The sequence below is a fragment of the Salvelinus sp. IW2-2015 genome, linkage group LG9 (assembly GCF_002910315.2).
Source record: "Salvelinus sp. IW2-2015 linkage group LG9, ASM291031v2, whole genome shotgun sequence".
NCBI lineage: Eukaryota > Metazoa > Chordata > Actinopteri > Salmoniformes > Salmonidae > Salvelinus > Salvelinus sp. IW2-2015.
The window spans coordinates 14,816,175-14,841,018 of NC_036849.1; the positions used below are offsets into that span (position 1 = coordinate 14,816,175).

Below are 24,844 nucleotides of genomic sequence, written 5' to 3' on the forward strand. Positions count from 1 at the left end.
AATATATACTGGGTCAACAAATATAATTGAATATCACGTATAAGGTAGGAACTAAATTATCTCATGACATTTCTCTAATAAAGGGATAGAGAATTATCAACGCTGGGGCATATCACCCTCAAAAGTTAGCTTGGACCAATCCATTTCTCAAGTATGAAAACGCACATGTTAGCGATGTGGATTGATCAATACTTGCATGCATAGGCGGAAATCCCAGGAGGGACGGGGGACACACGACCCCCCCCCCCCATCCTGGAAAAATATGATTTGTCCCCCCCAATATATCACTGTAAACATAACTATGTAATTTCAATAATATTATTAATACGCAACGAAAGCACTTATGCTGATTATAGACACTTAATAGCGCGTTTGTAAATTTCAAAAGATTGCGACCCCCGCCCTTTTCCCCACAATGGTTTGATCCACTGCCAGTTCCTTAGCTGGCAAGGTAAAAAAGTGTTCGTATCTACTGTGTGAAAGGCACTCAATGCACGTATCTGACGTGAGGTTTATCAAGTCAATCGGCCATAGCAATGTTTTTTTTAATGTTGGCAGGGTTCACACACACACACACACTAGCTGAATTTGCAGCGCTAGCACGCAAACTAAAGCAAACATTAACCATCAAGCTAGCTAGTACCTATTCCATTTATGTGGCGTCGTCAAAGATGGAATCTTTGCTATCGTCAGTTTATTCCAAGATCTGCATGCAGCTGGAGTGCTTCAAAGTCCCTGTGATAAGGTTAGCGATAAACTGAAGTCCAAACTGAACAGAACAGAACTACACTCTCTTCTACCATACTAAATATATATAATGGTCTCGTTGCAAAAGCTAAATTGTCGCTAGTGAACTTTTTTATTTTAATTTTATTTCACCTTTATTTAACCAGGTAGCAAAGATTATAGCAAACACCACAGAAACGGAATTGGTGCTCGCTAGCTTTGCAAATTCAGCTATTGTTGGAAGCCAGCCAATATGAAACAAACTATATTAAAATTACGAAAGGTTGCAGCATATGTTGTGTAAATGGTGAACTCATACAGCTGTCAACTCTTGTCACTGCAATCCGTTTCACATTTGCTAGCTACCTTTTAGATCGAAGCACATATAGAATGATAGAAGATAAGATGATAGAAGTCCATCTACTGTAAATAACCTACACACTGAGTGTGTGTGTGTAACCAGCCAGCCAGGTAGAAAAATGGCAGAATAAAGACGGACATCAGAGTATTTTTCAGTACACCAAAACGCAAAGTAAGAACCCTAGTAGCCTAACATCTCAAAGACTAATTGATAAAATGTTCATAAGAAAGAAGTGAAATGCTAATGGGAATGTTTCACAATGATGTCATTAGGCAGAGCAGGCAAAAGATGGCACACAGACAGCAGAGTTGGGGACAGATATACAGGGACAGACTGGCAGAGACAGGGAGTCTCAGGTAAGTTTGTTGAGTCTTTATTTGGCAACATTATGAAAGGTTCTCAATTTTTTTATTTTGTAAAATAGCGACATAATTGGAAAAGGCCATGGATACCCCCACTTTCAACTTAAACTGGTGACTGAACTAAGATTTGTTTAAGGCAATGGTATTGCTGTTGTGATTGTGTAGTTTTGGGTACCGGTAGTTACGAGTATGGTAAACACCTTATTTATTTTCTAGGAGACAGACTGAGTCAGTGAGGGTGGTGAAAGGGAAAGAGCTAGGGAGAGAGACTTCAGAGGACAGTGTCACAGCCACGGCAGGACCAGGTGTCACCCTTGTTGCCAGCAGGACCAGTATAGKGGACAGTGGCACAGCATTGTCCAGTTACCTCAGTGATGGCACAAAACCATATCAGCCAMACCCACAATTTATAGAACCGCAAACTCTTGCAAACAGAGTGTTGAYGTTTCAARAGAGATGGTTTCGCGATTTCCCCTGGCTACATTATAATCCATCAATAAAAGGAGTGTTGTGTTTTCACTGTWGCCAAGGGTTTTCAAGCCAGCCATCTTTTGGCCAAAGAGCAGATRCTGCCTTCATTAGTGCAGGATTTAGGAACTGGAGTAAAGCCATTGAAAAATTCACAGCACATCAAAACTGCCAAACCCACCGCCACTTTGTAACTGTAACAGCACACCAGCTAAATCCAATCAGTGTCCAGTTATCCAGCGCGTGGGGTAAACAGCAGGAGGATGCAAGGCATTGCTTGATGAAAATTGTTAGTTCGGTGCGGCATGTAGTAAGACAGGGACAAGCCTTTAGAGGCCACACGGATGACAGTGGGAATTTAAACCAGCTTTAGAAACTTAGGGCAGAAGAGGATGATCCCATTTTACTGAAGTGGTTAACAGAGCGTACCACAATGTACAAAGGCCCCAAAGCACGGAATGAAATTCTGAACATCATGGCGAATACAGTCATTCGAGGCATTGCAGCTGAGATTAGGTCTCTTCCGATTATACAATTTTCAGTAATTGTTGATGGTACTCAATATGTCTCTGGTTCTGAACAGGAGAGTGTCTGTCTGCGTTATGTTGACCATGGCATTGTCCCTCACGAGGAGTTTATTGGGCTATACAGGGTGTCGGAGACAACAGGCGAGGGCATTGCGAAAGTGGCAACTGATGTGTTGTTGAGGCTCAATTTGCCCWTGTCTGGCTTACGTGGGCAGAGTTACGATGGTGCCTCAAACATGGCAGGRAAATACACAGGTGCACAGGCAATTATGAGGAGGCAGCAGCCATTAGCCCTCTATGTACATTGTGGAGCACACTGTGTAAATCTGATTACACAGGCTGGCTGCTCAGCCTCCCCACTGATCCGGGATTCCCTTTCTTGGGTCCATCAGTTAGGTGTCCTCTATGGCCAGTCAGGAAAGTTTAAGAGCATGTTTGAATCAATTGCCACGTCCAAAGATACAAATTTGACCACCCTGAAACCCCTATGTCCAACAAGGTGGACTGTGTGGAATACTGCTATTAGAGCTGTGCTAGGGCAGTATGAGCGGGTACTAAGCAGCCTAGAGGAGATGGCAAAAACTGCATCCAAGACAGCTTCAACTGCCAGTGGCATATTTGAGCACTTCAGCAAAGGCAAGACTGTGTTGGGCCTCACACTTGCCTCTGCTGTTCTTGGAGAGCTTGAATGTCTAAACATTTCACTRCAGAAGAAAACTCAGACTGTCTCTGGTATGCAGGCTGCAGTCGAGTGTGTGCGGTCATCTCTTAGGGGCAAGAGAAATGACRAAAGCTACCTTTGACTGTATGAGAAAGCAACAACATTGATTGACTCTATTGAATCCATKGAGACGCATTCAAGACGATTTGCTGGCAAAGCAGTGGATCACTATAGGGCAGAATTTTTTTAAGTGTTGGATGGTGTGGAGGTTCAGTTTGGCRACCGTTTTGACCAGGACAGTCTACACGTCCTGCAAAAGTTGGAAAGTGCGCTTCTCACGGGGGAGTTGGATGAGTCTCTAGATCAGTACCCTGAGGTGAACATAGATTCTCTTTCAGTGCAGATCCCTCTTTTTCACAACAAATACCCCTGTAGCAGCAGTGGAGAGGCAGCAGAGGTCCTCAGGAGGCTTCCAGTGGAGTGGCGGGGGTTGTTTGACCAAGTTGAGGTGCTGATCAGAATTTTGTTTGTGGTGCCAGTGTCTTCATGTGAGGCTGAGAGGAGTTTCAGTGCACTCCGCAGGTTAAAGACTTGGCTACKGGCTAGCATGGGCCAAGAGAGACTGAACGGCGTAGTTGTYTGTAATGTACATAGAGACAGGCTGGACAGTCTCAAGAGGGAAAATGTCTGCCAGCAATTTGTTGGATCCATTGAAACCCACAAACATATGTTNAAGAGGGAAAATGTCTGCCAGCAATTTGTTGGATCCATTGAAACCCACAAACATATGTTTGGTTCTTTTGTTCAGTAGTGTGTATAGCAGTGGTTCTCAACCATTTTTGGGGTACTGGAACCCCTGTATATTTTGAGGCAAGGCAGGCAAGGTTTTGAGCAGTCCTCAGGGACCTCCACCCCCTCTATATTATATGTAAAGTTACTGGAAACCTTGTGGTACTGAATACGTTCACTACACTTTTTTATTTCACGGACCCCTTGCAATTACACCAGGGACCCCTAGGGGTCCATGGACCCCTGTTTGACAACCCCTGGTGTATAGTATGATATTTGTTCTTTTGTTTAGTAGTTTTCAGTACATGACAGTACACTTACTAATTATTTATTTAATGTTATTTTATTTAAAATTGCATACTTTGTGTGACATACTTGTCCATAGCTGCTGTTTGAAGAGTTGAGACACTGACTGAAGAATATTTTGGTTGATTTATTTTGGTTATTCATTGAAGTAGTTATTTTGCTTTTAGAACTGTACTTATTTGCATATTTTTGTTCTTGTAAAGCTATTGTAGTAGACTCAGGCCAGTGGCACATATTTAATGACTATATAAATGTATCAGAAAAAGTCAAATTAAAAGGTCAATTCAATACGGAGACCAACTTTGTGATGGTTCTCTATGGAGATTATTTTAGACGAGATCACACCATGTTCATTGTATTTACGAAAACTGCACCCATACAGTGTACAGTACCATTGCCACCTACTGGCCTTTCTTGGTATTGCTGGTTGTAAGTACAAATACCTGCATACATACTGGACTGATAAGGAACACTGCTATAACTATTATTAGTAGTAGTATTATAATGATTTAAACATTTTAACAAGTTGGGACAACCCTTCAGTTAACTACTGTACCTATCAATTATCCAGTAGTAGTGATTATGGTTCCTCAATATACATTTAACATATTACAACGTAGGCTATGTGTTACAGCACTACTTTTGGTGTCCCCCTCAGGATTTGCTCTTGAGAAAATTTCATGTAATTGTCCCCTCCAAAGTTGATATCAGATTTTTGCCCCTGCTTGCATGGTATTTCACTGGCTAGTTATGGCATGACAGTAAATAATGTGCGGTTTAGAACCCAAATAACAGTACATTTGGGTGAGCTACATTCGTCAAGACACTACAAAACATTTAAATATATATAGAAGGCTTGGGAATGCTCATAAGAAGCTGACGCTCGGGAATTCTGGAGACCACGACCTTTTGGCTGGAAGAGTACAATACATTTTTATGTATCCAATAAATACAACATTTCATATGTCTACAGCATTTCTCATACACCAAAATGTGACTTGTCTCTTCTCTTTTCTCTAGACTGCTGTGTGACCAGATCTCACCATGAGTTCCAGAGTGTGTAAGAACTGTGAGGGCACGGACATCGATGTGGACCAGGCCAGAGGTGATGCCGTGTGCATGGGCTGTGGCTCTGTCCTGGAGGACAACGTCATTGTGTCTGAGGTCCAGTTCATGGAGACAGGAGGGGGAGGCTCCTCGGCTGTGTGACAGTTCGTAGCTGGAGACGGTGGGTGCAACTGGACTGTCAAGACATTAAATAATGACATGCCATAATAAAATGAATCATAATATTCTGAGAGGTTGGTTATAAGAAATTCATCCCATTTTTCATGCAGTTTTTCATGACATAATGAAGTTAGTCAATTGGATTGCAAAATGACATTTTAGCAGGGTGCATGACATTCCCCACCCTCTCCCAGATCCTGTAATCTGCAGTCCCAAACCTAACCCAGTGATGTGGCCTGGCCCACAGCCCCTGGCTAGCTTCCCAGCTGATTGTTCAGAGGGGACAGTCAGCTGTAGACTGGCTTTCTGGTGGGGTTGGATTTTCCTGGCACATCTGTTTGAAGTTCTCCTGAATCCCCACTAGAGTGCAGTGTTGTATTAGCTTTAGTTTGAGATGAGCTCACTGTCTTTGACCAATTTGTTGTCATGCGGTGTTGTCACACTTAAAAAAGTTTGTTGACCACACTCAAATTTACTTTTGTGTCCAATAATATAATAATGCTGTATTAAAATTTATATTACCATTTTTGTAATTGAAACTATAGCAGATGTTGATGAATGCCTGTTGTTTTGTAAATGTTAAGATTGCACTCTTGGGGTGTCATGTCTCTCATTCTCCTGTATCTATAGCCTCTGGAAGGAACCCAACTTTTTGAGAAGGGTTCTATACAGGTGTTGGAAGGGAGTCCCGGGCCCAGTCCCTGCAGAATGGTGAGTCAACATTAAGGGTCAGCACTTTTATTCCTAAAGCATGGGTGTGCATGCATCATGAGGACTAATTGCACTTACAACAGGCCTAATAACAAGTAAATGTAGGTGTGCTAGGAGATTAACCTTTGTTTTAATGCTGTCTTTCAATGTCTTGGGAAGAAAAGCATTTTGCCTCATGCTAGACACACTAAACTGATACCATCTGCTTTACATGAGCCTCTGCCCCTATTTAAGTGGTTTCCTTATCAGCACTTTATTTCAAAAGTACTTATAAAGTGGTTTTGCCTTCACCAACAAACTTGGTAGGGACAACCCATTTCCTTTATGTCCAATAGGAGGTAAACAGGGTGTGTCTACAGTAAATCTTGGTTGGCAAAGGCAAACATCCATTGCATGCTGGAATGCCTCAGGAAAGGGATGATGATGTAATTTCCTTTGTCTGGTAAGGTACATTCAATCAGTCTGTGCTCCCTGGTTTGATGATTTCCTGTCCTGTTTGTTTAGTCATGTCTATTTGGAAGTTAAATTTTTTTGGCTGAGTAAAAGTATTGTACTCAGTTATCTCCCAGTCACCTGTAGTCATCTGAGGCGCCTCCTGCTGTTGATCAATGCTGTTAAGTGCTGATGATGAGAGAGAGAGAGACGTGGATACAGCTGTGTGAAAGGTATGTCATGCTGTGTGGATTGTCTGTGAGAGAACAAGAGTGGTGCTGTGATGGAACACTCTCCTCAAACATCCAGTGTCTCTGTTCTTTCTCACCCACCAACACTCTGATTAATGACTGGAATCATCCCTCCCCACCGGCACGGCCCCCCGCCCCCCGCCCCAACTCATCACGTCTCCTCGCAATGACTAACAGGTTGCTTTTCCTATTACTGGAGAACATCCCATATGTCCTGCGGTTGACCCATATGGCCTCAATATATCTCCAGTGTGGGAGCTTTCCAACTTCTCCCTGACAGGGTGGTTAGATTTTATCCAGCTGTCACAGTAAATGTACCAGATGGTAATGCTGGTTGGGGTTCGGAAGAAGTTTAGACAAGGCCTGTATAGAAATCAGGGTCTTTAGTTTTTCAGACAGCTTGATGACATGAGGGGAATGTGGAGGGAGTGGTATGAGTAATGCTGGTGGTGTGCGGATGCCCTGTAATCTCAAGACATTTGTTCAGCAAAGCAGGGGGAATATTGTAGCGCAGTAAGATTTTGCATTACCTCAACAGCAGCAGTAGTTTCCCACACACATCTCTCAAGTACTTGTGTGTATTGACTGGGACATCTGCTTGTGTATAATGTCTGAGTGTTTGCATGCAAAATTCATCAGGCGAACAGAGGACACATGGATCTGGAAACACCTGAACCTCTGTTACAGTAATTACATGCCCTGTCAGTTGTGTGTATATTTGTCTGTCTACTCTGTTTATTGTGCACCTGAGGGTGCGTCTGAGTGTAGGTGTGTACGAATACGACATGCATGTGTGGGCTGTGTAATGACATGCCTGTGTTTGTGTGTCTCCAGGGAGACGTCAGATCAACACGCTGGGCCACCAGCTGCAGCTGAACCAGCACTGCCTGGACACGGCCTTTAACTTCTACAAGATGGCCGTGTGTAAACACCTGACAAGGGGCCGACGGGTGGCCCACGTGGTGGCTGCATGCCTCTACCTTGTCTGCAGGACAGAGGGGACTCCTCGTATCCTTTCACACTGCAGAGTGGGGAGTAACAGGAAGGAAGGAGATGAGTGAGGTGAAAGGGGAATGCAAAATGTTTATACTACAACAAAAACGTTTTATATTTGTAACGTTAGCTGTAGCATCAATCTCCAGCAGTTGTAGTAGTTTTGGGCATGAATTGTGTTAATGCACTGGTTGTGTTGTGCTCAATACTAGGGCTGCACAATATATCGGTGAGCATATCGGACTCGGCCAATATTAGCTAAAAATGCCAACATCGGCCCGATGTCTAGTTTAACGCCGATGTGTAAAACCGATGTCAAAGCTGACGTGCATACCTAATAGGTATTACCTATATAAAGTAAGTAGATGACGCAATGATGCCATGAAAAATAGAGCAACAGAGAACAAAAGACCTTAAATACTAAGGGCACACTTCCAACAACTAAACAAGTTCAAGTCAAGCAGTCATATATAAGAGTAAGAAAATTTCAGTGAGACAACTCAAAGGCAAAATCCATTAACGCCAAGATAATGGAATTCATTGCCCTTGACAATCAACCGTCCTCTGTCGTGGATGATGTTGGCTTTCGCCGACTGGTCGAGCCCCGGTACACACTATTTTTCAGATGTTGCCCTACCGGAGTTACACAGTATTGTTGAAACTCACATCCATGAGCGTCACTGCTATTAGCTTCACGACTGACATTTGGACCAGCGATGTCAGCCCCATGAGCATGCTGAGTCTGACAGCACAGTGGGTCGACGAGGATTTAGACCTGAGGAAAGCCGTATTGCATGTTCAAGAATGTGCTGGTTCTCATACCGCTGCTGCCATTTCAATGGCATTTGAGAACATGTTTTGAAACATGAACACACTCCTAGCTCCATTCAAACAACTGACTGGAGAAATAAGCTAATCAACTGTGTCTGCAGCAGACGTGATACCCTCTGTCATGGCATTGAAAGGCCTGCTCAACAAAACTGCCCACACAGACCGTGGGGTTAAAACTTACAAAAGTACTCGAGACTGAACAAGCGATTCGGTGGCATTCTCTCTGAGCCTCTATACTGTGTTGCCACCATGCTCGATGCTAGGTACAATGGTCGCTACTTCGATGCAGACAAGAAACAGGTTTTACGTGAAATGTTACACACACAGCTGGACAAGATGGAAATGGACACAGTGACAGTGCGCACAGATGAAGAGAGGCCACGGATGGACAGAGCTGAACCTTCACTGCTTGACATGTATGATGAAATCCTGGTTGAGAATGAAACAACGGAACAGCACAGCAAGTAAGTGAAAGAAATAGGTTTTGTGCCTTAGACCGCTGTGAACATTTTAACTGTATTAGAATGCTTAAAAGGCCGCTGAAATCCAATACCGATATTGGATATCGGTATTGGCCAAAAATGTAATATCGGTGCATCCCTACTAAATACCGTTTCTGTACTGTCCTTATGTTAAGGAGATCAACTTTTCAAATCCCATAATTTTGCTGCCATTTTTTGGTTTATTGTTCCCTGTCATTGCCTCTGAGTATGATGTGGTTATGTACCAGCCAGTGGTTTCACAGGAAGGGCAGGACACATCGTTTTTATCTGATAGAACAAGAGGGAGCAGAGCAAAGCCTTTCCCATTTACATTGTTTACCTGTGTGTGTGTGTGTGTGTGTGTGTGTGTGTGTGTGTGTGTGTGTGTGTGTGTGTGTGTGTGTGTGTGTTTCAGTGTTTGTTGGAGATGGAGTGTTTGATAAAGTAAAAATAGCTCTACTTTACTTCCTTTTCCACAGCTGGGGAAAAGTCTGTAGTACTGTCACAGAGGACTGACATGATAAGTTGAGAATGAGGACACAAGGCAAACCTTGTTCAGTGTGTCTAACAGCTGAAATGGCATGTAGCTCAGCGGAGGGACATCTTGATATTTGTGATGGAGGCTCAGGGGACCATCAATTAATACATTTAGTGGGATCGTTCCCACAGGTGCTGTTGTTAAAGGTTTAGGCTATGGTCACATCCATGATCTTGATGAATGACAGCCAAGTTTTCACATCATAATGAAACCGTCACGTTTCACAGGCAGGGCTCGGAAGTAAGCTCCCTCCCTCCTTCCCCATACTACTGAAATGGCATTGCTTTAAGCGACTGTTATTATCTCTGAGGAACTTGTTATTATGATGACCGATTGAGGGAGTCGTCCGTAATCTCATCTCCAGACTGTGTGGGATTATTTTTTTCCATTTCAGTGGTGACCATAACCCCATTGTGAGGCTTTTTAAAAAGGGTTGTCGCAAACCTACTTTGGCTGCCGTTGGATGGTTGCACCTGTCGCCACGTAAACTGATGCAGGGGGTGTGTTGGTCGCAGGAGACGGGTGTCTCTAGAAGCTAATGGGGGTGAGTGCTGGGGGGAGTTCAGAGGTCACGGGGTGGTTGATTCCCCCAGAAGCTGTCGCTAAATGTATTTACAAATGCTGCTGGCCTGAGGTGACACTTTTTACTATCTTGTGGTTTTATTGACTTATAAGCCACCCCATTCAGACATGCTGCTTTACCTCAGCGACCTCCTGCAGGTGAGTATCCAATGAGTAGGCCTACACTAATTTTCTATATTTTTTTTCAACCCTGTGATCGAGTTTTTGCGCTTTGACATTGACATTTATCCCTAATTTATAGAAATGAAAGCGTTTCTGAATATGATTGAATAGTCGCATACATCAAAGTTGTTTCCTCATTTTTGTTGTAAAATTATACATGATCCCATGCCCATATTGACCATGAGTATTACATCCAACAAGATGGATGTTGGCCCATGCAGTATGTTGTGCTTTGTAATTAAAGCCAGGGACTGTATAAATATAGGTCCATTTTTATGCATATAAAGTCAGTGTTAGGGTGGAGGGACATTTCTCAGAGACACTGCTGGTCAGTTTTATTTTTATGCTCCCAGCTGTCCTTGAAGAGCTGCCCCCCCCTCTCTGGTATTTGAAGGGTAGGAGTGGAATGGGGGTGCCTGTCCAGTCTAGGGTCAGTGTGATATGTGTAGATATTCCACTAATCCCCCATTTGTGGAGCCTCACCCAGGCCAGTGCAGTAGTCACCCCCCCCCCCCATGGGAATGCATGGTGATCTACCTCCCCATCATCTGAGGCGTGTGCTCTCTAATCCCTGGGGACACTATGACATGGACAGGGTCCAGGTGGAGGCTGCTCCAGGCTCTGTCTGGATTGACATGTGCCACCTCCACTGTTGGTTGCTATGGTGCTTGGCTAACAATGTATTTGTTGTGTGTACAAATGTTTAATCAGGACCCATCTCCTAAAATAGATCAGACTGTGGCTGCCATAGACCCAAGAGTGAAAGCTTGTCTGTGTCTGGTAGAGACTCAAACCCCCTAATGGCTGGAGCGTTAGCCTGGAGGAATGAGACGGAGCTGGGCTAGAAACTAGAGCTTTAGTCATCCCCTGGTCTGGAAAATCACTGGGCTTTCTAGATAGTATGCCAGCTAAGCATTAAGTTACACTTACTATACCAGATTTGATCACACGCTACTCTTGTTATGTAACTCTGGATCATGTATCCTTACGAGGACATTCTGGACTTGACAGGGTGGGTTTCAGTGACAGTTGCACTACCTTCATGTATTTCTGGTCTTAATCTTTTCCCTGTCTTTCCCCCACAGGTAAATGTTTACGTCCTGGGTAGAACCTTTCTGGTGCTGGCCAGAGAGCTCTGCATCAACACCCCCGCCATAGGTACCTATCATCTGCCTCCCATACTCCCTGTGTTCTTATTGTAAACAAAGAACTATACAGTTGAATGAGTGTTTTCGGACAAATGCTGTTGGTTGAAGTGTTGTCTTTTTTTGCTGAGAAGGACACCTACAGTATTTACCATTCATTAAACGTCTGAGCTAAAATTGGTCACTTCGCTACAACAAATATTTGGAAGCAAAGGTGTCATGATGGCGTCTTGACCACATCACTTTTACCAGCTTGGTTGAAGCACTCCTCAGTGTACCGAGACACTGAATAATCCCTTGAGTAATAATCCCACCGAAACAACAGATTTCACACATGCAGGTGAGTTGTATAATAATGAGCAGCAACATCTGTGGCTTATCTCACAACATTTTTATGATTTTCTGCAGGTTCGTAAGCTCTCAAACAGGAACATCATGGTTGATCAGCATCAAGCTGCAAACCATTTAACTGTGTTCTATGTACAAAACAACATTGCAGACTGTCCACAAGTGCAATATGACTTTTTACAAGGGACTGCTTTTTGCAGCGTTAATTAAAATAATACAAATAACATTTTTTTAATTTTTATAAATAAGATAAAACGTTCCTTGACTTAAAAATAGTATTTTGTTTAGTCTGACACTCTAGTGTCTTAATGCTACATTATTTATAAGGATGGAACATATGGATGTACAGTATAGTCTATATGTTCTCTACCTCTCCTTTTATGACCAATCCAGTTTATGCATAGAACACCAGCTCAGGGATCTGTCCCCCCTGCACCCCAGTCCCGTTGGTACTGTCCGAGGAGCACTGGAACTGAAAAGTCACTTTTCCACACTGCACCTCCGTCATGCCCTCCTGGCCAAAATAGCTCAGCTCATTCCCGTCCAGCACGACACTCACCGTATAAAAGGCATCCTGCTCCACTTGAACTGGGTGTTCAAACCACACAGAAAATGTACTGCTTGATCCGTCCGACACAAACTTGGTCAGGTTCTGTGCTAGGGTCACCCCTTGCCGCTTCAGTTCAATCTTGACACTGTACTCGGCCTTTCCTCCACTTGACCCGTACAGACCCAGTCCAGCGATAAAGATCCGCTTGTCCACTGCAAACTGGATGCTGTCACAGCGGCCCCTGTAGCGCCACTGGTTGCTCCGGTAGGCTGACGACTGGAAGCGGTGGCACCTCTGGGGCGCCAGGCCCTGCCTCTGTGCCAGTGGGAAGTCCAGTTTGGGCTTGGTGGCCGCTGTGTACCACAGGAAAATGTCATGTGTCTCCTCCAGTGTCAAGATGTCTGACTGGGCTGCCCCATCAGCAAACTCCTCCAGGGTCATGGTGGGGATGCGCACCAGGTAGAGTGCCTTGCCCAGGACAGATCTCTTGTTGTGGGTGGTTGCCCTCAGTCCTTGCCTCTTACACTCAGCTGTGGCCCAGCTCATCACGGCATCAAAGACCACCACCTCCTTGGTGTTGAGGGTCTCTCTCTGCAGGATGATCTTCAGGGTCTGCAAGTCGATCTCACAGAAGCCCTCTGCGCCCAGGGCCAGCTCGGCCTGGGCGTCAATCACCTCCCAGCAGCGCTGTGTCAGCTCAGGCTCCTCAAACAGACGGCTCTGGGACAGCAGCACACAGGCGTTCTTGGCCTCCAGGCTGGTCTCCAGGAAGGTGACGCAGGCCTTGGCCAGGGCTGGTACAATGTACTTCTTGGCAGCGTACAGGGTAGCCAGCACGGTGTCCGCCTCCAGGTCTATCGCATCACTGTACATGTAACTGAAGGGAACAAAATGGAGGAGGAGAATGAGATTCTAGTTTAGTAAAGAAGGCAGACCAGCATGTAGAGAATTCATGATAGATATTCTTTTGAAGAAAAGAGGTAGAGGACTTGGCACAGCGTGCCCTATTTTCTCAAGGGGATAAAAAAGAAGCAATGTCTCATTGCATTGGTTTCGGATGACATTGTTATAGAATCTACAACAAAAAGAGCCATTATGTTCTCTTCTGCCTATTACCTTCGGGTAAATCATTGGCTTTGAATATTTTTTTCTTCAAGATGAACAAAGAGCAAAGAGACCTGGAATTAGTGCTCTACACTACTGCCCATGCCCTTTGGTGCTCTAGCATTTTGTGCACTTAACCCGTCTTGCTTTGGCTGAGTAATCATTTATTTTGAAGTGACATTGTGCTTGTCATGTATGAGGAGCGAGTGGCTTACTTCAGCAGAATTAGAAAAGCAGCAGGTTCCACGTCTGGGATATGGATTTCGGACTCCTCCTCTGCAAGATCCCCGTAAAACATGGCACAGAAGACGGAGCTACCCACTGCCAACACATACTGGAGGGAAAGACAAACGGACACATTAGTCACTCATCATATTTGTGACGGTTCTGAAAAGTAAACTTATTTTTCCAACTGGAGATGGAGCTTACCTTGTGCACTGGTACTTTCTGAGATTCACCAGGGGGACCAACAATGAAATGTATATCGGCCATGAGTTCATTGTTGAACATCAAGGCATTCCTAGAAGGGAGAAGATTATCAATTAGGTATAATGACAACTTGGGCTATTCCATATAGGGCTTGTTTTTTTGCCAGTCATACATATATTATAGCATGCACAATGCGATGTCATTCTAATTATGGACATAAACGACATAATAAGCTAATGTAAACCAAGTCAAACTTTTACTAAATAGAAATAATGAATTATAAGTAAATAGTTGAGACTACCTCTCCCGTAGCGTGGGGTGAGAGGACTGCCAGCTGGGAGGATCGACGTTGTTGTTGTTTATGTTTTGCTGGGTGGTCGGTGTTGTTGCAGTGGTTGTTGACTGAGTGACCTGCACATCGCTTTTCTTGTCACTGGCGGTCACCGTAGTAACGTTGTTGGTTAGATTGGTGGTCGCAGGGTACAGTTCTGCAGCCATCTTCTTCTTCAGGGACAGGGTTAGAATCTCATAGCATACTGGTAACCTGTTTGTGTGTTTCCCAGTCTTTTTAGACTTTTTCAGTGTTTCTGGAAGTAAGAGTAAAAAAGTCAAACACTTCATGATCCGACCATGATGGAGCAACCTGCAATCTGCTGTTGGCATCGGCACACAAAGCGTTGATCCCTTTCCTATAAATAAACCACGAACTCTATGATCTACTGTAGTAGCTAATATTCTGTGTTGACAATTGATACACAAATCGTGTCATTTATAGAACTATGCTGCATAAATTCAGCGATTATGAAGTCTACTAACCCCGAATCAATTGTAAGAGCAACATAAACAATATCCGTCCAATTGGGTTGTATTCCAACTTCAAGCTGAATACTTTTTTTCTCTTTCTCATTTCATCCTCTTGTTGCCGCTGAATTGTCTCCCCAAAACGTATTATGTTTTCGCTTTTCGAGCAGATGGTAAATCCATATAATCGTTGCTCGCTTAGAGTCCGCTGTTTTCCTGAGCAAATACTGGCAGATGTTTTTCTCCAAAAGCTACTTATCAACTAGGACAAGGCGTGGGTTACTCCTTAGCTGCAGTCTGGATACGATGTGAATGGTCATTTGTCGGGTCGAGAGTTTTAGTTGCTGTCTATTTTTTTATTTTTGGTGTAATCCTCTCGGACGCCCAGCTCGCTGCCAACAAATCAGATTTACGCATACCGTCAACGTCAGAAGCCCAGAAGAGCCTCCCCCAAGCCACTCACCAGCTAAAAAAATAAAGTAACTCACCAGCTCCCACTCTAAAATTCACTGCAGCGTCCGACTGATATAAACTGTTACAGTGAAAATAACCCGGTCATTGTTTCTGATGTAATAATAGCCTACATTTATTTTAAATAACTTATTATAGTTTATGCGTAATCACTGTGTAATTTGGCTTTAAACTGTTCATGTCATATCCGATTGGTTTAGTTGTGTAATAGCTCCACTCGTCAGAAATTAGGCAAAGTTTGGGATGTCGCAAAATTTGTTGAGCTTTAAACTTTATTTCCTTTTTTGTATTGCTGAGTTAACATCAGCCGCACCACTTTTTATTTTATTTTTTATTGGATGCATGGCACGCGCAAAATCTGAGAGCACGAGACCGCACTAGTGTTTACCTTTCGGTGAATGTGGGCGCGTTAGATCATAGAGGGGATGGTTCCTGAAGTTTACTTCGTTAACTTGAATAGAGCCAGCCCAGCAGCCATGTTAGATTAGAAGAGGTTGGTTAGGGACAGGGGTTGGGGTCTGGCCATATCCTATTACCAGTCAGAGGGCTCTGCTGCTGCCAAAGGGATAATTTGTCGTCTTGATGTACATTTTTATCAGACTAGACGCTGTGTTGCATATTGCTGCCTTTTGCAGGTCGGGGTGTGGACTGCACATTTTAGTCACAAACAAAAGGGGAATGGGGAAAATTGCACAGTCATCTAACCCTATACCTAAACACTATCCACAAACACCCACCACACCATCCCAGTACTTTGGCCCTAAATGATCCCGTCCATCTGCCTGGGAGGATGGAACCACTTCTCTCAACTTCCTGTAGATCTTCTGTACTAAAATCACTCGCACCAAATATTTATCTGCTATTTATCTCCCAGTCAAATCACTCACCTTTGGGCTATCCTCTACTCTCTTCACTGCCTGAGCATAGGAAACTTTCTGCCCCACTCGAACTCTGGCAGTCTTTCTCTCACAGGGCACTTCGAATCCCCAGCTGCAATTTTGACACCGTGCTTTCTCTATCCCAACTGTACACTAAGAGATCATTTGATCCAACATAACTAAGTGTAACTATTTGTCCTTATTGGTCACAATGTGATCCACTGGGAATGGTATGAAGATATCCAATACTTCTTACAGTCGTATGAAAAAGTTTGGGCACCCCTGACAATTTCCATGATTTCCATTTATAAATAATTGGGTGTTTGGATCAGCAATTTAATTTTGATCTATCAAATAACTGATGGACACAGTAATATTTCAGTAGTGAAATTAGGTTTATTGGATTAACAGAAAATGTGCAATATGCATCAAAACAAAATTAGACAGGTGCATAAATTTGGGCACCCCAATAGAAAAATCACAACAAATATTTGTTAGAGCCTCCTTTTGCTAAAATAACAGCCTCTAGATGCTTCCCATAGCCTCTAATGAGTGTCTGGATTCTGGATGAAGGTATTTTGGACCATTCCTCCTTACAAAACATCTCCAGTTCAGTTAGGTTTGATGGTTGCCGAGCATGGACAGCCCGCCTCAAATCATCCCACAGATTCTCAATGATATTCAGGGGACTGGGATGGCCATTCCAGAACATTGTACTTGTTCCTCTGCATAAATGCCCGGGTAGATTTYGAGCAGTGTTTTGGGTCGTTGTCTTGTTGAAATATCCAGCGCCGGCGTAACTTCAACTTTGTGACTGATTCTTCTACATTATTCCCAAGAATCTGCTGATATTGAGTGGAATCCATGCGACCCTCAACTTTAACAAGATTCCCAGTACCGGCACTGGCCACACAGCCCCACAGCATGATGGAACCCCCACCAAATTTTACTGTGGGTAGCAAGTGTTTTTCTTGGAACGCTGTGTTCTTTTGCCGCCATGCATAACGTCCCTTGTTATGACCAAATAACTCAATCTTTGTTTCATCAGTCCACAGCACCTTATTCCAAAATGAAGCTGGCTTGTCCAAATGTGCGTTTGCATACCTCAAGCGACTCTGTTTGTGGCGTGTGTGCAGAAAAGGCTTCTTCCGTATCACTCTCCCATACAGCTCCTCCTTGTGCAAAGTGCGCTGAATTGTTGAACGATGCACAGTGACACCATCTGCAGCAAGATGATGTTGTAGGTCTTTGGAGGTGGTCTGTGGGCTGTTTTTGACCGTTCTCACCATCCTTCGCCTTTGCCTCTCCGATATTTTACTTGGCCTGCCATTTCTGGCCTTAACAAGAACTGTGCCTGTGGTCTTCCATTTCCTCACTATGTTCCTCACAGTGGACACTGACAGCTTAAATCTCTGCGATAGCTTTTTGTAGCCTTCCTCTAAACCATAATGTTGAACAATCTTTGTTTTCAGGTCATTTGAGAGTTGTTTTGAGGCCCCCATGTTGCCACTCTTCAGAGGAGAGTCAAAGAGAACAACAACTTGCAATTGGCCACCTTAAATACCTTTTCTCATGATTGGATGCACTTGTCTATGAAGTTCAAGGCTTAATGAGCTCACCAAACCAATTGTGTGTTCCAATTAATCAGTGCTAAGTAGTTACAGGTATTCAAATCAACATAATGACAAGGGTGCCCACATTTTTGCATAGCCTATTTTTCACATCTGATTTAAATTCATACAACTTAATATTGCTACACTAAAAATGTTTGTCTGGACAATACCCCAGTGCTCAGCTTTTATTAGAAAATGAATGGCATGCCACTGTGATCATTTTCTGTGACGACAGAGTAAATTATTATGCAGCCTCAGAGGGGTGCCCAAACTTTTTCATACGACTGTATATTTTCATTAAAGACATACCACTTTCTGATCAATGTAGTCTACACACAGTTGTAAACCCCATATATCATTGAGACATCTGCAATGCATATATTAGCATATTACTATTGCTTGTCTTGGTTGGATCTTGAAGAGTGTATCATTCTCATTCTAGACGCCTGCCTGTACATCCCTCGCTTTGCTCACATGCTGGAGTTTGGGGAGAAGAACCATGAGGTGTCCACGACAGCACTGCGACTGCTGCAGAGGATGAAGAGGGACTGGATGCACACTGGACGGAGGCCATTAGGACTGTGTGGCGCAGGTAACCATGAGCAACAGTTAAATCCCACCACACGTTAGCACCACAATCACAGGTAGGCTAACCGTCATCATAAATAACAGAAACCACAGGGGAACCATGTCCACTGGTAATCCAAACTACAGGGAACTAATCCTAGGTCAGATTTGGCTACAATCACAGGTGATCTTTGTTCACAGGTAACGCTAATAAGTAACCACAGGCTCCAATCAGCGACAGTGTACTGCAGTCTGTTCCCTACTTACTGGACCTGAACAGAACCCTGCTCGGATGTATTGCTGGCAAGACATCTTGAAACTGAAGAGCCAACTTCCCTGGGCATGTGGACATTTACGCTCCTATTTTCACTTTTCTCCCTTTCTCTCCTCTGCAGCTGCAATATCTGAATAATTAATTGCTCATCATTAATCATTGAGAGGATTCGCTTACATGAAGGATGGAAAAGTTTAGATGAGCTTCTTACTCAATAGGAAGTGAATGTGTGAGCGAGACTGTGGGATTGCTAAAAGCCGGCTACTAGAACGTCAGATGATTCAAACTGCTTGTGTAAAAACGGAACCGTACATCCGTCTTTAAACTGACATTGCGTTTTGTAACTGACTCCATGCACAGTAGCATGGGTTACTGTAAAACTGAATTGATGATTTATCTAATGACTTAGATTATCATTAATAGGGTATTATGACGTTATTACATGAATATTACACAACATTTGGTGAGTACATTTGTAAATATAAGTGTACACTACTGACGATGCGCTCCCCAAATTTCACCAGTCCCACTGTTCATGAACTCTTGGAAGTGCTTGCACAAAGGATAGTAACATCTCATCCTGTGTTCTTGGAATCTGAATATCTGGACTAGTCCAGTGACTGCTGAGAAAGATCAGCTGACAACAGGGGAAAGTCCTTGTGGCGGCACGGAGAGACGGCTGACAGGAGGGAATAGACCCCACTGGGACAGTCATGGGGTAGCTTCCCATTTCTGTAGTTTCCCATGCTTCGCAGTATGTTGGAAACACCCGCTTTTAGCTACAGAAAGTCAACATATGAGAATACCCCTAGAGTCTGCGAGAGCGGGGGCGGAAGATGACTCATTGGCTGACAACATGGTAACGACTGGACCGGAAACGACTACGAGTAATGAGAGCACAGCACAAGAGAACACCACAGCAACTGTCACAAGTTCCGCTGCAACAGCGGGCCACAAACAGATGCAGGTATGTGTCTGTGGTTGGAGGAAAGTTACATCACACCATGGGTTGAGGATCCACCAGGGGAAGAAGGGGTGTTTGGGTAAAGAGAGACAGAGGCCTCGCATTGATCACTTTCTGCGAAAGCGATCAAATCAGTCGAATGAAGCACAGCAACTGGACGCAAACCATAGTTTGCAGTGCATCAGTACCACTGTCATGGAGGACGTAAACTCAAGCACCGAAGTAACAACTGAGGTGGAACCAACAACAGGAGTGGAACTCACCCAGCCTCCCAGACCTGCAGTCGAGAGGAGACTACCAGGGCACAGACCGTATGTGAAGTGGCCTGGCGCCAGTGATAAGAAGTTGTGGGAAGCAGTGAATACTGACCTTACCTTGACCCTCGAGAAACTTCGAGGCACAGTGGAGAAGAAGTTGGAGAGGATGGGGGACATCATCTATGAGTACGGGGCAGAAAGCTTTGGAGTGCAAGAGGCAAAAGGCGGGAGAAAGGTTCCAACCCCACCAGTTTCCAGGAGGCAACAAGAAATCAAGCGCCTCGTTCAAGAAAGGAGACAGCTTAAGAAACAGTGGAAGAAGGCCTCGGAAGTGGAAAAGGAGGGCATAGAGGCACTTCAGGCTGACATTAAAACCCGGTTGGCATCCCTCCGTAGAGCAGAGACCCTACGGAAACGCAGAAGGAAGAAAGAACAAACTAGAACTCGATTCTATAAAGATCCCTTCAAGTTCCYTAAAAGTCTCTTCACGAAGGAAAAAAGTGGAGCTCTAAAAACAACAAAGAAAGACCTAGAGGAGCACCTGATAACAACAAACTTTGACTCAAAGCGACATGAACATCTGGCCATCCCATCAGATATCCCACCCATTGAACCCCCGGAACATCATATTGAGACCAGCCCTCCGACATGGAAAGAGGTGGAAAACACAGTTCGACGGGCAAGAACAGCATCAGCCCCGGGGCCAAATGGAGTCCCGTRCAAAGTGTATAAGAACGCACCAGACGTCCTGAGGGTCCTCTGGAGGCTTATGAGAACAGCTTGGMAAAATAAGATAATACCCAAAGTGTGGCGTAGGGCAGGCGGGGTCCTGATYCCTAAGGAGAAGRATGCAGTGAACATCAGCCAATTCCGCCCAATCTCCTTACTGAATGTCGAGGGTAAAATCTTCTTTAGGGTCATTGCCCAGAGGATGTCCGTGTACCTGCAAAGGAATGCGTACGTCGATACATCTGTACAGAAGGCAGGAATATCAGGGTTCTCTGGCTGCTTGGAACACTCCAGCATGATCTGGCACCAGATCCAAATGGCCAAGGTGGAGAAAAGGGACCTCCATGTAGTCTTCCTCGACCTCGCCAATGCATTTGGCTCTGTGCCCCATGAACTCCTGTGGTCTGCCTTCAGATTTTTCCACATACCGGACACCATCACAACGCTGGTGAAGTCGTACTTCCAGGATCTGCAGTTCTGCTTCACCACCTCAGAGTTCACCACCTCATGGCAGTGCCTGAATGTAGGTATAATGGCGGGATGTACCATTTCTCCGTTGGCATTCATAATGGCAATGGAGGTTATCATCAGATCCTCAAAATGGGTTGCTGGTGGACAGCGAGTCGACTCTGGTTTCCGCCTCCCTCCACTCAGAGCCTACATGGACGACATTACAACATTGACCACCACTGTCCCATGCACCAGGAGACTGCTCAGAAAACTCGAGGAGAACATCAGCTGGGCCCGTATGAAGATTAAACCATCCAAGTCACGCAGCATCTCGATTGTGAAGGGAGTACTCTCTGACCTGAAATTCTTCATCGGAGATGACCAAATCCCAACAGTGTCTGAGCAGCCGGTAAAAAGCCTTGGAAGGTGGTATGATGCAAGCCTGAAGGACAAAGACCAGGTGCAACAGCTGCGCAAAGACATCAGTAGTAGCCTACAGTCCATCGACAACACCCAGCTACCTGGAAAGTTAAAGGCCTGGTGTCTGCAGTTTGGTCTCCTACCCCGGGTGTTGTGAACCTAGCAGTGTATGAGGTTCCAATCTCAACAGTGGAGAAGATGGAAAGAGGAGTCACAGGCTACTTAAAGAAGTGGCTCAGAGTTCCATGATGCCTTACCACCATAGGCCTCTATGGAGATGGTGTCCTCAAGCTGCCCCTCACCAGTCTAACAGAGGAATTCAAGTGTGCAAAAACCAGGCTCCAGATGACACTGAATGAATCTCGAGACCCAGTGGTGAGCAACAACGCGCCGACCTTGGCAACTGGGCGCAAATGGAGGCCAGGAAAAGCAGTCCAGGAGGCAACAGCAGCCCTCAGACATGCTGACATTGTGGGTCATGTTCAGCAAGGGAGAGGAGGCCTTGGGCTAACTAGCCGTGCTGCTTGGAGTAAGGCCACTGCACCAGAGCGGCGGAAGATGGTAGTGCAGGAAGTACGCCATCAGGAGGAGGCTGCAAGGTGGGCCAAGGCAGTCTCTCTTGCCAAACAGGGACAGTGGACTCGATGGGACAGTGTGGAGAAGAGGAAGATCAGCTGGAAGGATCTGTGGGCCATGGAAGCGAGGCGGTTGAGCTTTTCCATCAGAGCAACATATGACGTCCTTCYAACACCAGTTAATCTTCACCAATGGTRTGGTGAAGATCCRGACTGTGCCCTCTGTTCCATGCCAGCCAACCTCAGGCACATTCTCACAGGGTGTAAAACAAGCCTCACCCAAGGACGCTACACTTGGCGTCACAACCAAGTCCTTAAAAACCTTGCGTCCRCCCTGGAGGACAAGCGAGCTGCCACCAACTCCCTACCACCCCCAGCAGCATCACACCCCTTACRGACGACMTTTGTCCGCGAAGGRGCTAAACCACCGAAGAGCGGCTCTACACCATTAGAGCGAGACCAGCTGCGCTTGGCCCGCGACTGGAAAATGCTAGCTGACATTGGCCRGCAACTTGTGTTTCCTCCGGAGATCGCAACCACCACCCTAAGACCTGACATGGTGCTCTGGTCCCATTCGCTCAAGAAGGTCTTCATCATTGAGCTCACAGTACCCTGGGAGGACTCAGTAGATGAGGCTTATGAGCGAAAACATCTGCGCTATGCCGATCTAGCTRCCGAAGCACGGCATCATGGCTGGAACACAGAAGTCCGACCAGTGGAGGTGGGCTGCAGAGGTTTTGTGGCAACATCTACAACCAGACTGCTTAGAGACCTGGGAATTAAGGGCCAGAGCCAGCGTTCAGCAATCAAAGCTGTATCAGAGGCGGCAGAAGGCAGCAGTCAATGGCTCTGGATGAAGAGGAAAGACCCCAGCTGGGCCCCGAAGTGAGAGGGCCAGGAGGTATGCGGTCAACAATGCTTGACTCMGGGAGGAAGACGCCCCTGCCATGCATAGTCCCATGGGACGTTGGCTATCAACAACAAGGCAACTCCTATGACTAATTGGGAATGGGACGCAAGCGTAGGATTGATCACCCTGTCGCTGGCCGCCTTTGGGGAGGGTGTATAGTGTGAAAGGCCGAAACACCCTAGGAACCAAAGGTACACTACTGACGATGCGCTCCCCAAATTTCACCAGTCTCACTGTTCATGAACTCTTGGAAGTGCTTGCACAAAGGATAGTAACATCTCATCCTGTGTTCTTGGAATCATTGGCAAGGTGTGTGGGATGGATAGTGTGTTTCACCTGTGAGTTTGTTTGTATTCTCAGCCCTGTTGGTCGCTGCTTGCATGCACGAGTTCCACCGTACCATCAGTGTAGTGAAGGTGTGTGAGGCCACACTAAGAAAGAGGTGAGAGCTGCTTGAGAAGCACATTACAGCATCCTTCAAAGGAAATCTGATTAGCCTTGCGCGTTCTCACTAATCTCTATGAGGAGTACACTAACACTATTCTTTCTCATGGTTCAGGTTGAATGAGTTTGAGGACGCGCCCACCAGTCAGCTGACCATTGAGGAGTTCATCAAAGTGGATCTCGACCGGGAATGTGACCCGCCCTCTTTCATCGCTGGCCAGAGGAATAAAAGAATGAAGCTGGTGAGGAGGAACTGCCGAGAGGATACAACTGTACCGGCCTTGTTTATTTATCTTGTCCCGTGTTTTAACCTTTGTTTTGTCCCAATGTGGTACGGTTGTCTTTTTTTCATTCACATGCTGCTCTTTTTTTGTCTTTTTTTCTTCTAGCTTGAGGAAGAATTAGAGAAGAAGATTGGCGATGTTCAAGGTACCGTAATGATCAGTGTCTAGTCAAGTTTTAACTAAACTCTTCATTAAGTTCCAAAGAGTATAAAGTTAGAGTGGAGTCAGCAGAGTTGTTTGGGTTTTATCTCAACAGGCGAGATCCATGAGTACCAGGATGAGATTGTGATGGAGCTGGAGCAGAGCCGGCCCAAGTTGAGAGGGGATGTATGGGTCCTATGCAAAAACCGGTACGGCACGGATGGGTCCTGCTGCGCTCGCCAGCCATGCCAGTCCTCCAGCTAGAACCCCCTGTGGAGGAGGGAATATCTCCGTATTCTGCCAGTCTATTGTCGCTAGAGCCTGAAACTTCTCTAAATACACAAATGTTTTTTTTAGGTGACCAAATTTGATGATGTTCACTCAAAGTGCAAATGAGAATGTTATGACGCACCTTTGCTGTCTAACTGTAATGGGCTAAACTCTCTAACCATCTGCACCCCTCTAGCTGGTTGTGTTGCATTTTTTTCCACTGCATGGCCTTTAGCAGGGGAGGCTGCTGGCTGTCTGACTGGCAGGCCTGTTGCTCCTCTGCCTGGGCTGAGAGTCCAAATTACAACACACACACTGGGCTTTTATCAACACTAAGAGGGCTGTCATCATGATGATACTTTGACAGCTTAATGGTACCATAGGATTATTGAGGAAATAATTTTCTGCATCATGTCAGATAATTTTGCTGTCAGTTTCATGATGAAACGGAAGTACATGTCTTGTTCTTTTTCTCCCCCTCTCCTAGATCCCCTGGAAAAAGAGGATGATGATGATGAAATATCTCTTCCTGGCTGGCAGGAGACGGAGGACGAGGAGCTGAAAGCTGTGGCCCAGCACCTCAACAAGGACCTGTGTGACCAGGTTCTCCCTGGAGAGGCGGAGGAAGGGTATGGAGAGAGGCCCGAGGAAAGACCTCCACGCAGAGGCCCATCGCTGGTCTCCCTCCTAGGGCCTTTGCCCACCGCAGCCAGCCTGGGCCTCCCAGAGTCCATCAGCAAGTGCACCGAAGAGGAGAAGGAAAACGGTGAGCAAACCTGTCGCTTAAGGCGTCCGCATGCTTCAGTTCGGC

At 45.2% G+C, this 24,844-nt stretch overlaps 1 protein-coding gene and 1 pseudogene across 1 annotated transcript; one reads left to right on the plus strand and one right to left on the minus strand.

Moving 5' to 3' along the window:
• Positions 1-475: 475 nt before the first annotated feature.
• LOC111969004 (transcription factor IIIB 90 kDa subunit-like) overlaps positions 476-24,844 on the plus strand; it is a 56,512-nt pseudogene continuing 32,143 nt past the window's right edge.
• Positions 11,927-15,164, minus strand: LOC111968646 (BTB/POZ domain-containing protein 6-B-like). Its single transcript, XM_023994402.2, has 5 exons — positions 14,802-15,164; positions 14,287-14,572; positions 13,986-14,076; positions 13,772-13,890; positions 11,927-13,329 (listed from the first exon to the last, which is right to left on the minus strand). The coding sequence occupies exons 1-5, from the start codon at positions 14,890-14,892 to the stop codon at positions 12,297-12,299; spliced, it is 1,620 nt and encodes a 539-aa protein (XP_023850170.1). The 5' UTR covers positions 14,893-15,164; the 3' UTR covers positions 11,927-12,296.

Bases quoted from the DNA above. Each gene is read 5' to 3' on its own strand.
- LOC111968646 (XM_023994402.2), bottom strand. From the start codon at position 14,892: ATGAGAAAGAGAAAAAAAGTATTCAGCTTGAAGTTGGAATACAACCCA. The intron at 14,573-14,801 runs GTTAGTAGACTT...TCTTACTTCCAG, and splicing joins GCTCTTACAATTGATTCGGG to AAACACTGAAAAAGTCTAAA. The intron at 14,077-14,286 runs GTAGTCTCAACT...TCTCCCTTCTAG, and splicing joins CACCCCACGCTACGGGAGAG to GAATGCCTTGATGTTCAACA.